The 15,218-nt window shown below is 37.1% G+C and overlaps 1 protein-coding gene across 1 annotated transcript; it reads right to left on the reverse strand.

Moving 5' to 3' along the window:
• Positions 1 to 2,001: 2,001 nt before the first annotated feature.
• On the reverse strand, positions 2,002 to 11,445 carry LOC134826380 (receptor-type tyrosine-protein phosphatase N2-like). Its single transcript, XM_063838726.1, has 5 exons — positions 10,897 to 11,445; positions 9,998 to 10,217; positions 9,592 to 9,723; positions 5,293 to 5,397; positions 2,002 to 3,996 (listed from the first exon to the last, which is right to left on the reverse strand). The coding sequence occupies exons 1-5, from the start codon at positions 11,436 to 11,438 to the stop codon at positions 3,910 to 3,912; spliced, it is 1,086 nt and encodes a 361-aa protein (XP_063694796.1). The 5' UTR covers positions 11,439 to 11,445; the 3' UTR covers positions 2,002 to 3,909.
• Positions 11,446 to 15,218: the final 3,773 nt, after the last annotated feature.

Below are 15,218 nucleotides of genomic sequence, written 5' to 3' on the forward strand. Positions count from 1 at the left end.
TTTTAAAGAAATCATAATTAGGAATTAACTACTACAAGTTGATTCTGAAAAACTTCCTGACAAGGTATTTATAAGTTAGAAAACCCCGCTCACATGTGAAAAGTCGGCCAGGAGCACATTAATAAGTGAGTGTTTGTCAGGCGCAATGTTTTACCAAGAGAGAACGCGCCAAATTTGTCGCTGCGCGCGCTAGCTCAGCTAGCGGCTAGCTAGCTATGCATGTAATTAACGTAATTAATATATGAAAGGTTAGGGTTAGGGTTAGTTTGGTCAAATTAGTTTGGTCAAATCAAGCTAGCTATATATCATATATTATTTGATACATGTTTCGCCTTCGGCGGCGCGCGCGAAAAGTGGCATGCAACGTATGTCAATATATTATATAGCTAGCTCCACGCGCGGCTAGCTAGGCCGGCTATATTGTACTGGGCTGCAAGCGCTAGCCCCGGCCAATTAAATGTCATGTCATCCAGCTTTCCACGGCCGATAATCATCTCTGGTGACAAATTTAAGTGATTTAAATATGGAGGGCCAGAAGACGTGATCAAGGTACTGAATTCTAAATTATTGGAGCTGAGGGAGCGTTGAAAGACCACCAAATTAGACGTTTAAATAAGATCTTAAAATTACAAATCTGTTGTAACAAAATTCAGTCCTAGTCAGTATGAGTTCTGAGTCTCCATCCAGGATACATGATCACCTCTGGACCCCCCCCTCCGTAATCAGGTTAACACATAGGCTAACAGTAACACAGCTACTGTGTCAAAATTAATAATTTTATTTGGAAACCCCCTCGGCTGATTACATGATATGCGAACGACCCCTTATCCAGGGGGGATCGGAGGGGTCGTTTAAAAATTTCAGGTCTAATTTAGTTTGATCATTTTATTACTTATGGATACTTATTACTATTCAAATTTATCTTATTACTAGAAAACCCGTGGTCATAGGGAGGAAGCTAATATTGATAGTATTTTTTGTTAGTATAAATATATAAGTTTAAATCGCGTCGCAAAAAATATCCTATGTTGCTCGTACTAAACACGGTGTAATATCAAAAAACGATCAAAATGACGTTAAAACAATCATTGCACGTGCACGTGCGTGTAACAATCCTCGTTACCATGGTAACTACGCAACTTCCTATTTCTAATCTATTTGCACGTGGGCGGTCGTACAGTGTACAGACAGAAAGAATTCTCTGAATTATAGTAGAGACTAGAAAGCCCGTGGTAACAGGGAGGAAGCTAGTAGCATTGTTTGAAATAAATTACACATACAGAAATATTCATCCCAACAGAAGATACAGCCGATTTGAATGTAAACAATTTAAACACAACGTAATTTCCACAAAACGGTCGGCGCGCGGACCAGGAAGAGTTTTATAATTTAGCAGAGTTTTAGCGCGTCTTAGAATTCAATCATTCACACGCAAATTCTGCACGTGCGATCACATTAAAATGTATGTACCATGCCAACGTTTGATGTAATTGGATTTGTTTACATAATTTGCACGTGGGCGGTCGTACATACAGACATTCTACAGAAAGAATCTTTTGAATTATAGTAGAGACTAGAAAGCCCGGGACGAAGCTAGTAGTATTCTTTGAAAGAAAGGTTTAATCGCATCAAAAAATATCCATCCGATCCCAACCGAAGATACAGCCGATTTAAATATAAAATACTTTAAAATCAACTTAATTACCACAAAACCGATCAAAATGACGTTCAAACAATCTCTGCACGTGCATGTGTGCATTAAAACACCGTTGCTATGAAACCTTTTGGTTGTTACCTAAATTCCTATTTTTCATCAAATTTGCACGTGGGCGGTCGTACATACATACATTCTACAGAAAGAATCTTTTGAATTATAGTAGAGATATGCAGTGTTCAGATTGTTGGATAGGATTTACGTAACTGCTGACGTAATATGTGAACGCTCCCATACCGGAACAGCATAATTGATAATATTTCACTGTCAATAACAAACTCATGATTGAGATTGAAGAATCAAAATTAAATTCAATATACAACACAATAAATCAATTTAGTTATATTATAATATGTACTACTAAGTGTAAAAATGGTCAATTCGTTACCATTGAATAGACAGTATATTACTGTATTATTAAATAGTCGAATATCGTCATCACAGTTGCAAAATATGATTAAGTCGTAGTACATATATATCAACCGTCAAAACCGCTTTTTTTATTGTGTAGAAGTTCAGCAATGAAATATATATATATAATATATATATATATTACGGTCATTAACATCCGGACTCCGATGGCAGTCTCGCGGCACATTGCCAACTTTCAATCATGTTCGTTCAAAAGCATAAGACAGTCATTCAAGACAAGACCTTCTGTTGAAAACAGAAGGTCGTAGCAGGCGTACTTGAATGATCGGGAAGTGTGAACCATCACTAATGCTATTTCCCTATGGAGCTCGTCTTATATGCCATATTCTGTGACATGGTAGCAAGGTACAACGTAGAATTAGCATGACACACGAGTGTCCTCACGAGTGAGTCACGTCAAGTCGATACCTACGTCATACCAATCCAGATTCTAAAACAACTGAACATTGCACGTGGGACTTCTTATTGCTATGTGATACCTGCAGGAATGTTATCGCAACGCCCATAAGCTGATAGCATATGACATGTCACCAGATCAGGATTGTAAATCACAAGGCTTCGACAAGGCTAGTAAATGCTTTCATGACACCGTGGCTATTGTGAAAAGATAATAATGAAGGTATAATGATTGTCTTATTGCGTATGCTTTTGAACGAACACGCCAGAGTGCCGCCAGAGTGCCTCGAGAGTGCCACGAGAATGTCGCGACAGTGCCATCGGGATCCGGATGTATGACCCATATTAAATTAGATTGGAATTACTTTACGCTCAAATACAAAATAAAATGGTCGCTACAAGTTACAAATTCTTAGAGTCGCACCAGGCGATCTGGACCACATTTTGAGGACGGGAGTTAAAGGGACATCTTTGGACTACAAACTGCGTAGTCATTATGTGTCATCAAATCCTATTCAAATAAACGAACACTAATTTTCCTATTATACACAATAAATGTTAAAAGTTTTGAAGGTGATGATATCTCTCAATAAAAGAAGGGGAAGATGTGTTTTATCTGCCACTGTCAGACATTTTGGAAAACTTTCACTTCAAATTAGTATCCAAGTTACTAAATCTAACGAAGCGTTAGTCCTTAGGATCTGTATAGGGAAACCTTGCCTGTACCTACATATTAAAGTGATAAACAGGCAATGGGCAATGAGCCAAATCTGTCCTTAAAAGTAAAAACTACTGCCTTTGATCTAGTCCCCTAGCGTCGATCGCTAATCTTCTCAATTCATCCCAATTATCTCTCTAAATATCTCAAAAACGTATCAATAAGTTTCCAAATAATGAACAGTCCTTGTCAAACATTACAATTAAGTCTATTAACATTTAAAACATGCCAGTTTTAATCTTAATTTACATATTACTTTACAAGTACAAAGTGTACAGAAATTCTAGGTGGAGTGAAATGAGATTTGTATTATAATTATATGTAAATGTGAGTATGTGTTGGGATTAGCTACAGATAATAGCACCAATAGCTACTTAGTTTAAAGTTCCCTACCCTTAAATAAAAATCAAAACAATTCACAAGATTAAGATTTAAGAGGGGCAAATAATGAAATAAATTGTTCAATAATAGCAAATATATGTCAATTCCCTGAACTTGTCATCTGAATCTCCAACAAAGAAAGAGTCCCGTTCTGTGAAGTTTTTGTTGTTGTTAGCATACCTCAGACGCCTGTCCGTTAACATAATGTAAACTTGCCCCAGGCTGCTATATCCAGATCGGAGATTTCTTTTGTGTAGTGGGCAGCTTTTCATGTTAGAAGCTGTTGTTGAAGTTTCAGAAGTAGTTGGTTGCCATGGTTACCGCTTTCCTCAGCTACTGTCATCATAGCATGAACCTGCAAAAACGGAACTGTTAGTAACTAGTGGTCAAATACTGTCACATAATATAGTGGTCACATGCCTCACATGGTGTCACATAATATACCACCCCCTCCCCTTCTTATATGCCGGAACTCCTAAGTAGATAGCCCCTACCTAGTTTGATAGACGTTCAAACCAGGTAAACTGTCAGGGATATTATTTAACCATGACCAAACTTTCGAGGGGCCCCGGACCCCAATCGCCCACCGGTTTTCGCACATGTCGGGAAACCCAAGAGTTGTCAGTATATTTCTTCGTGGTAGTTCAATTGATTGGATGCTTTATCAAAATGTCCGGTGACTCCATAAAAGACCAGGTTTTCTTTCGATCAGACACTTTGATCTCCGATATCACACGCATAGCAAATTTTATGGGTTGCAAAATGATTTTCGACTCTTTTTCGCCGCTCGCTGACTTTTTCAAGATCTCGTACGTTTTTGGTACGTTTTGGTGAGTTTGGCAGGGTGTTCTCAGGACAACTGCACCGAGTGCGTCCTCCTCCAGCTCAGCATTGAGTTATCGTTTGTCGGACTGTATCCCGGAACCGGTGGTGTGTCTTGGTACTGTTCCATAAATCTGCCTAGACCAACTTTGAAACTGTCTAGCACTGTGATACTCCGGAGCTCTGATGGGAGCACGTTGAAGAGCTGAGCTGCTCTAACTCTAAAGCTGTTGTCGTAATCTGTTCTTACAGCACAGACAGCTGTGCGCTTTTGTTCATGGCTGGGATCTCTGCCTTAATACCAAGCCTTTGATGTGACTCGAACTCGAAGCCCGTATCGTTCGGAGCATGTTCAATCTTCCATACATGGATAATGGAATAACGCTCTCTCCTCCTCTGAAGTGTATCTAAGCATAGGATGAGCTTCAGCTTCTGTCGTAAATTTTCTTCGTTAATGACCTTGATAACGGCCATGCGAACAACTTTTTCTTTACTTGTTACTTCTGTTAAGATGTCGCTCATAGTAGACTGCTCAGCAAAGCAAAAACGACGAGTCAGTATTTGAAACAAAGATTTACGGATATCATCCGTAAATATGTACCCTATGTAGTATCACGTTCTATACCGGAACCGGATATCCAGCCAGAACCGAATTCAGCCGGATATCTGATCATTGTATGACTGTAAGAGTGAAATTGAGTGCTATTTGAATTACAAAATTATCAAACTGGTATTATTTTAGAGGATAAAAATTAAAATTTTGATAACGTAATCAACAGAATAAATTGAAGATATTGGTATGTTGGTAAGTTAACAGTAAACTGCTGACCTCTTCGCAAAAGGCACCCACAAAGAATTGATACTGCTGTTTGTTGCTGACTAGCCCGGGCCGCTGATCTCGCAGGAACTCCAACAGAGCACAGGGGTCAAGTTCCTGAAACATTCTGCGTCACTTAACTTTTATAAATTATATTGATATCAATCGATACATAGATCAGAAGCAATAAGGGATCATTCACATTTGCCAAGCCAGCCGTTTGAGAATTCCTTATCATTTCGCCTCAAAAGGAGTTTACTTTCGGGTGCAGTATTTCAAAGCGGTCGTATTGATTATTCCAATAAAAAAGAAAATCCTTTTATCACAGGCTTCAATGCCACTAATTTTTGTGATAGTTGCACTGGCAGAAGTTTACATGATCGATACGAAGATAATTGCTTGAACACCTAAATATTCTCGCTTGACGCGACGAATTTAATTTCGTTCTTACATTTTATTATTATTATTATTATTAATTAAACGGATCTACAATGCGCGCATATGTCCGACTGTTATGAATAAATATGTTTCGCGCCCTACTGAACAAAGATAGCCTCAAATAGAGCAATTTTCGATTTATAAATGTTTTGGATATATCTCAACAAATGTGACCTCTAACAAAGACAAACGTGACCTCTAACAATGATGAAACCAGGCAAAAAGTCGCACGTGCAGATCAGATGAAATGTAAGAAATATATCCTAACTTTCAACGTTTAACTATAATTAATATCATGGCAACCTGTACTAGCCACAGATCCTTGAGTACACTTCAACATTACGTTTGGTCTGATGAGATATAAATTTGATCACCATCATTTCTCTGCCAAGTGGAGATTAAAATACAATGGCCATACTTCTTGCGCTTTCTACACTATGAATTTACACACCCCTCGTGAAATGTATTACCACGAACAGGTGGGTAGTGGCTATAACATTATTCCACGCCATCATTACCTACACAACTCAGAAAATGAAAGAATTTACCAGAAACTTTAAATGGATTCAAGACAACTTTCTTAAAGGGCTACTACAAATACAAAGACTGAATAACTAGTAACTTACCCAACTTAGTCTTATTAATGCTTTTCAAACGAAGTTACAACGAATTCTTCATGTAGTGCATCCTGGGTAGTGGGTTTGAAAAGGATATGCCCGTTTAAAATATTTCCATCACGTTACATTACATAATTCTCAATAAATGTAATAGATTTGTAGTGTTGTAATTAGTTTTATGTAATTATTATAGTTTGGACCCCAGTCTGTCTAGTGTGTATTATGGTGGAATTGTACAATCCCTTGTATGTATTCGACATCCAAAACTACTTCCAAGATCGTACATTTATCTGTTAAGTTTATATTGGTGTGGCATCGTTCATTGTATATTACGTAAGCCAAGGAGTCCGGAAAAACTTCCGCTAGTGTAATTTTACACAATGGATATATTATATGTAAAATGGTGCACAGAGCGGGAGTGGTGTAAAGTGCTCAGGAATGGATTACGTCATAACAAATAATATGTGAACCACCTCTATATGACCTCTTTTATATGGTTGGATTGTTCTCAGAATTACCGTCGTTTAGCATTAATTTGCGAGTAATGTTTTTCTACTAAAACATTTCAGTTTTTTACAAGGATCATTTTAGGAATTGTCTTAATTAACAATTCAAAATGACTTTAAGAACTCACTCAAAAGGCCGTTCAGATTTTACATGGAATTGGAAAATATGTTGGTAGAGCTAAATTAATATCAGATATGAAAATAAAGCAAATATTTTTAAATAGCTTGTATTTACTGGAATCACTGTCTCAGTAGATTCAGGAACAATATGGCCACGCACACGCTCGCAATGTACTGCTGCTTCTGACCAATTCTTCTTGGAATAGAACAGCAGTAATCTGGATTGCCATTCAGGAACCCATTCCTCTGAAAGTTTCCCCAATCCTGATCGACCTCACTACTTATCGCTCAGTTGCAGTGGTGCTACTTTTGTGTAGGAATCTTGTACAAGTATGCACTATACAGCAGTGTTTAATGTCAACCGCTTTCCTTCAGGGTTCTCTCGCAATGCGTAAGAGTACGGTTGATGGAAATCTAGCGTCCGCTAACAGGCGCAATTCTTGTTGTCAATAACGTTGAACCGTAGTTTTTCTTCCCACCTATTAGACCACTTGAGAGCTTACCATTATATTTAAATAAGATCCCTTTAACTCATGTTGCCGGATATTTAAAAATGAGACCAGACAAAGCATATGCAGTCGAAGTCTGCATTTTGATGTTCCATTTTTCATTGCCGATTGACGAGTTAGTCATGGTTTTCATATTATAGAATTACAGCTATAGCAGAATTGTGCATCTTGAGTCAAGATTATCTTGAGTCAAGATTATCTTGAGTCAAGATTATCTTGAGTCAAGATTCTTGACGATAATCTGTATAATATTTCACCGTTGGTTTACAGCAATTTCTACTGAATTTGGGTAATTACATTTGTGAAATGTTTAGGATCGCAAATTTTGCTCGTCAGACGTGAACAGTTGTTATTTAAGCAACAAATAATAACTTTTTTAAATAATAAAAACTTGGGAAAGTATTTAATGTCCCAATCGTACCCTGGCTAACAAACAGATACCCTAGATAAATTAACGAAATTTGGATTTCGCAGCAAACCTTACCAACTTTTCAAACATTACGATCTTTGGTGTAAAAGACAAGATCGAAAGATACCTTTGGATTGGATGGACTATTTTTATAGCTTCCGCATCTATCAGTGGTGACTGCATGATCCTCATTGGTTCTGCCAGGTACAAGGCATTCAGACTGCACAATATCATTGTTACCTTGATTCAACAAATCGCCCTTAACGACCTCTTGATAACGATTTCGTGGCTGTTGCCACATTCTGCTTCATTGATCACCAATAAATGGGCATTTGGAAGGATCTCCTGCATCCTCTCCGCCAGTACTTTCTCTTACGCTACAGTAGTTAGCATATTGTTGGTTATGACCTTGACAACAAGCAGACTGCTCATACTTAAGTTTCCTATCAGAGCACGTATCTTTTATAGGGAAGGTGCCCATAAAAAGTTCATTCGATTCATTTGGATTTATGCTTTGAACTTCTCTATCCTGCATCTAATATTGGACATAAAGGGTGAGGGAATCATATTCGACTACAGAGGATACATGTGTGACTTTTCCTTCCAACCGTCATCAAATGTAGAATCGTGGCTGTTCATCACATCTATGCTGGTCAATGCCAGCTTTCCAACGATTTTAATTTTTATTACAACAGTTTTGTTAGTTTATCAGTTGTTTAAAGTTGTGAGAATTGCAAGTCGAACTGGAGCAGTAATTCCATGGCATGGTATTTTGACTGTCATCCTCACTGCAGGCATGTGCCTTATCGCATTTGTACCCATGCAAATCTACATTTTCTACGCATCATACATTGTGGCTCCGAAGGCAAAAGATATACCATTCAAGTTGAAACTATACCGAGCAAGTTATTCTTGCTTCTATGGGCATATAATGACGAACTTTTTCATATACTGTATTACAGTGGAAAGCTTCAGAGCTTTCCTTCGTTCTAGAGTCGTAACGATGATGTCCCGGATATCATTATCCTATCGATCTTGGTTTACTCCTCCCCAACCACCAGACATACAACTAGGTAGTTTTGATGTAATCTGTTTAGAATTATTGGCATCTTAATGTTGTGAAATTATAGCTACATCTTATCGTCAACTAATCACTTGAGTTAGCAGTAAATGGGGGCTAATCTAAAATTAATTCCAAAAATTCTGGTCAAGAATTGATCGGCTTTTTCTAAATAAACTTACCTATTCATAAATCAATATTTAAGACTACAAATAATTACTACCACCTCCAGAAGAAATTCATCGTAACGAGGGAGCAGCAATCCAAGAAATATCAGCGGCTGAATTACGAATTATTCGAACTGTAGCAAGATGTACCGTCTGACCCAGTGGATAAAAGTGAGGAATTTAAGAATTTAAATCCTAGTCATAATATTTCCATAGCCATTGACTGATTTTTTTCAACAAAAAAACATTCAAATTAAATTAAAATAAGTCGCTCTCGGGGTTCTCAAGACGTTCAAATCGAGCGCATTATATAGAGCGGCCGAAAATGTATAGCCACTTTTCCCGTCTAAAACAGATTCCTAGTAACTTTTTATATTTTAACCACCGGGCCGTCCGATTTACATCTTGGAAACGAGGCCTTGATATCAAAATTATATCATGAAGGCGGTAAAAGATTGACTTCAAGATAAGATTCATGATAATACCTTTATTTTATCCCCATCTCTTGCAAGCTTCCTAAGAGCTAGTTCCAGCAAGATGAAGGTGCCAGTTCTTCCCAGCCCGTCCCTACAATGCACTACAGTGGGCGTCTTACATGATATGTTGCTCCTCTGAATCTGAGACACGTCATCAGTTAAAACTACAATTGACTTAGGGTAGAGCAAAATAGCTCACATCTTATTGGGATATTATGATGAAATCACGAATAACTCCATAGTTAATAAAACAGCTCGTGATAAATGTATCAAAAATTGAATATATTTGTTCAAAATTACTTATTGCACTTAATCGAAAATTAAAAGAAGAATTACTATCGATAAACTGAATGCAATATATCTAGACCATAGCATATTATACATTATAATATAAAATGGCATTTTAATTCCTAACCTTTCGTCTGAATTCCAGGAAAGAAGAAAGATTGGCTGGAGTATTATCAGTAACATCATTCCAGCTCTTATACTGGAACTGAGTTAGCGTCCTACTGCTTCCTGATATACGGTCCTTGATGTAAAAACTCCTCACCAAATAGTGTGGGCAGACAGCATGTTTTGATACTACACAAATCTCAAACTGTCCATAGGACACGATCCCTTCTTTAGGCCAATACCTGAGTGGTGTAATGCTGAGTAACCAAGTTGAATGTTTGGGTGATTGTTTAATAGCCGCATGGAAGAAGGGTCCAAGTATTCCCAATATTATATGTACATATTCAACAAATACTGAGTAATTTCTAAGCTATGATAATGCTGTAATTATAATGTTATGGCGACAGAATTTGTTGCTTGAGTTTATCTAATGAAGTAATGTGAAGGAATAAACATCCTTTATAGCAGCTCACAGGATTAATAGACTGTAGAGTTGTGTAACTTTTAATTTTGAATAATATAACAAAGTTCGAAGAAGGTTGGCTGTATTGAGCCAAGAGAACAACTCATCAAAGCTGCATGTACAATAATATATGTTGATTGTTGGGACCATTCGTGTATAATGCACAGATTAAGGTATTCAAATTTTATTCATTTTTTGTGTTTATGGTCCTGTAACCTGTTTTGTGATAATGTACATTGTACAATATAAAATTGAGACATGCACACAGGAAGCAGATTGGGTAACATAGCTCCGTATTATACAGCGCTTAAGAGTGTACCTTTGAGCTTTACAGTGGCACTGTTTGTTAGGGCCAATATAAAGTAACTGTAGCTCCTGTATGAGATGTAAGTAGTATGTAACTTGAAAATTTAACATAAATTTGATAAATCTAAAAATACAACTGTTTTTTATCATACCTGCACCCTTTTACATCTCCCTTTTCTCTGACAACAGACAACATAACTATCGTCGAAACATTCCATTCCCAGACCATTTTCCAGAATTGTGTTATCGTTGAGGGCATTGGACTCTGAGATGCTATAAAAACTGGTTGCTTGGGATTTGAATCGTAAATGAAACTGGCATTTGCAAAATCGTACTGTTCTCTTGTATTTATATTTGGTTCATGCAATGTAATTTGAGTCATTTTTCTTGTAAGGTACTGATATCCATTAACAGAGAGTTTCAGTTGTTTCGGTAGTTTTGATTTTAGATGGTCTGGTGTGTGGGTGGTTATATAATCCCACTCGCTCTCTATTCTAGACATGTCTGTGGTGTACTGCTCTAGAACACTGAGTATCAAATGTCGGGTCGAAACTGAGATGAAGTGTCTTATCTGTTCCTCTGGCCACATCGTTATTCGGTTTTGTCCATCATAGATGTATCCTTGCCGTTGAGTTTTCTGCTTCTTAGATTTGTGTTGGGAAGATGATGCCTCAACATCTTTGCTTGACGTCATGAAATTGCTTAAGAGGAAAATTGATTATTACACAAATATCTCACACAATAATATGATTCACAAAAAAACACAATTGAGCCATAATTGGCAAAATTATTGATGCTTGCCTTAAATGCTTGCTTGTTCAAACAGAAAATTCAAACAATTCACAACCTTGTTATATCACTGGTGAGTGGTGCACGGATTATTTAATATGTTATGATGGAAACAAACAGTTTAACATTTGAAAAATGAATCTGATAGTTTAATGATTTTGGAATGAAATGAAATGATGTAGCATTTAAAGTGAACAATGCATGAATTACTTATAAATATTTACATGATGCATATTCAGCACCAAAACTGTTAAATCAAAATTAAATTATTGCTGAGAACATTACAATCCATCTTTTTTAGTAAACTTTAATCATTATAGTTATACTGTTCCCAAAGATACACACAGTACATTTTTAACGAAAATCCCATATAAAATTTACATCATCGACAACATTATCAAAAAGGGTAACTTCTATGCTGAGAGGGTTGATCTTCAGGAGGGGATGGTTTATGGAAGTCTATTGTTCTTAAAGTTGGCAACTGTTAGTATTTCAAGAATTTGTTATATCATTGTTTGTTCATTTGCTGGCATTAAGTACGTTTTGAGCACATATATAATACTATATTATATATACCAGACCTGTAATTAGGGGAGCTGTAAATGGGGAGAGTAAATGACTATATACCGAAAAAAAACCAGTCCCATAACTCTTATCGTTTTCTTGATTAAGCGGTTCGGAAATTACATGTGCACGCACAGATAGACACACATTTTGGGATTATTAGTATAGATATTCTATTTGTGTAAGACTGCTGTCCTCTAATCAAGGGCGAGTAGAAGCAATTAAAATAGTATTTGCCATTAAATCTACAGTTTAAATCAATGTTCGCTATTGGTCCACAGAGTATGGATTGCACTGAACTCAAATAAAGGGGGACAACAAAACTATCAAATTTGAAGCTTGGTCAGCAAGTGTTGTTGAGGAGACTGTGTTTCACTGAAATACTCAAGCAAGGCTTTTATTTCTCTACTAGTAAATTTAGATGCTCTAGGATAGTGATGATACAAAAGGGGGGACCCCATACCCATGTAGCTGAGACACCGCACAGCAAGTACTTACTTACTTATTCACTTATTTATTTTTTACTAGACCAAATTGGCTCTTGCTTGTGAAAGGTGTATCAACTACCGGACCCGCCGAAGCGGTGGGTTGGGAGTCCCCCTCCCCCAGTGGCATAATGTTGCCTGTTGGCACCCCCCCCCCCCCCCCCCCCCGCTGAAAAAGCACCCCCTGTTGGCGCCCCCTCCCCTGTTGGCGCTCCTTCCTAAAAGTGAACAAATTAGATGGTTTTAGAGGATACGCCGGTAAAATCTCTAAAAAGTGTTTCTAGAGCAAAACGCACAGTTTTGCTAGTACCGTAGTTAAGTTTTTCGAAATGGTCCCACATTTAAACCACGATTTGGCATCCCCTAAAATTGCGCGGCCCCGCGCAACGAGGTCGGCGGGGCCTTTCGTTACACCACTGGGCACTGCCCCCCCCCCCCCCCCCCTCCTGGGATCATTTCGTCCGTAAAATTTCACACGATATAAAAGCTACAATAAATTAACTATAAAATTTATATAACATACATTTTTTTATGACACAGTAATTTATTGACACTCACAGCTATAATTTTAATCATTGAATCAGTAATTTTATCTGTGCTCTGCGTAATGCATCACATGAATCAGTTTTTAATCTATTAACTTATTACACATTTGTGCTCTGCTTTAGCATCACTTGACTATTTAAAAAAATTGTTTGTTCAGGCCATGACCTTATAGTCAGCCAATTGGCCATTGCTGAAATTGAATGTAATTTATTCACTTATACTTTTCAGCAAAAAAATAAAATTTACATAAACAAACTTGAAAGACCTCATAGCTCATCTTCTGAGGTATGAGATAGGTCATCCAGTCGAAGGTGCTGGGCTTTGTGTCTTCCTCTGATTCCCCTTAGTGCTATGAGTGTGCTTCGTAGCAGATCAAACCTGAATCACGTTCTGATGTGATTTTTGACCAGGCTCTTAGCTTCTTTATTGTGGTCAGCTATCATATCATCTCAGAGATACGATCTACGAACACAGCACAGAGTGGTCCCATACCTTCAGATGTTTTTAAGACTAGTGGGACAAAGGACCCTCTCTGATTGAAGTAATCTCTTTTCGTAGAAATCTTTTTCCCTTTGTCCAGTGCATGCTTTTTAATGTCAATACTTCCAAATAATTTCAAAAGTACATCTTAAGCTTGCCAAACAAGTCATGTAATTTTCACAATAACTTTTAAATTTTATTTAAGCACAAACTTTATTTTTTCTAAAATTAATATGAGCTGCAAAATCTAATCCCTAATAAGGCAAAACAAAATAATATGAAAAAATTGTATCATGATATCATAATATTAATAGTGAATAGATTTATAGTCTAAATTGAACTTTGATGGATGATTAAATAGTTTACTTGGAGGACTTCGCCGCTTCGATGCGCCACGCAAACTATAATTTTTACTTCGCATCGAAGGGGTCGTTGTTTTGTTAATTTGCAAAGCAACGATTTGGAAAGATTGACATGTTCAATTAAATAGTTTACATTTTTCAAAGCGACGCGCGCTTTTTTCGAGGCGAAATATTATCGAGTGAAAGTGCTTCGAAGTAACGCGCCCTGGGTTAATCCATTAAAAATGGAGTTAAAGTTAATTGACGATGTCAATTCATGGCAGCTCGGCGCGGCACAGTAGCGCATCTCGCCGATCTAGCCAGTCGCTGTGAGAAGCCTTATTGAGTGCGCGGCGCGGCACAGTAACGCATCGCGCTACAAAGTTAAAGTTGCAACTAGCAGAAAAAGAATCAAAAAATAAATTTAAATTTCCCTTATATATTTTTGTCATACGTTGTATGACCCGCCGCGCACGAGTGCGCGGCACCCCTGTATCTTAGAAACGCTAAAGTGAAACGACAACGAGGGTCACGACGTGATATAAATATATTTCCGATCAAAATATTTTCGGTTATATTGCAAATTGACTGTTATGTGTTAATATTATTTAATTGGTAAAATTTATTTTTTGTATTTTAACATTTAAGATGATGTGGAGTTTATAATATGACGTAAAATTATTGTTAGATCGATATGGCAATTGGTATGTGTCTTATATATGTGCGCGCGAAGGACCGCATAAACCTGTTAGTTTTTTATTTGTTAGTCGGGTATCTTGGGCTGTACTTTCACATAGCCATGTGTCTAAGCGTACTGCGTGACGCGCTTGTTTCGCGCGCTACTGCAAGCGAGAGGCCTCTGGTTAGAGCAAGGCTGTACTGGTTCTATAAATAAGTTTATTATTGGATATTTACGTATTTTATTAGGGTATTATAATATTTACTGTAATGTAATGGGAATAAAATTTAAATTTTATTTTTAAAAAAGCTATGTATATGAAAAATAAAATAAAATAAAATAAAATTTAAATTTTGCTTTCCTTATGATAAAATTGCAAAACGCTACCATTACATAAATTTGCTTGTTCAAATGCATCGTTCTGACATGTATCATACATTTCTTAATTATGTTTCATCACTTATCAAACATCGATACATCGTACTTTAATTCCATACTTTTTCCTATTTTCTTGAAATGGAAAGAGGTTTACCAACAGGAGTAAAGTTACATTTTTTTTACAGTGGTATCAACACATAGCTGAAGACGAT

The sequence above is a fragment of the Bolinopsis microptera genome, chromosome 2 (assembly GCF_026151205.1).
Source record: "Bolinopsis microptera isolate Bmic1 chromosome 2, MBARI_Bmic_1.0, whole genome shotgun sequence".
Classification (NCBI taxonomy): Eukaryota; Metazoa; Ctenophora; class Tentaculata; order Lobata; family Bolinopsidae; genus Bolinopsis; species Bolinopsis microptera.

Excerpts from the sequence above, each read along its gene's own strand:
- LOC134826380 (XM_063838726.1), bottom strand. The coding sequence starts at position 11,438 with ATGACGTCAAGCAAAGATGTTGAGGCATCATCTTCCCAACACAAATCT. Across the intron at positions 10,218-10,896 it reads GGAGATGTAAAAGGGTGCAG|GTATTGGCCTAAAGAAGGGA; the intron begins GTATGATAAAAA and ends TACACCACTCAG. Across the intron at positions 5,398-9,591 it reads GAGATGGGGATAAAATAAAG|GAACTTGACCCCTGTGCTCT; the intron begins GTATTATCATGA and ends AGAATGTTTCAG.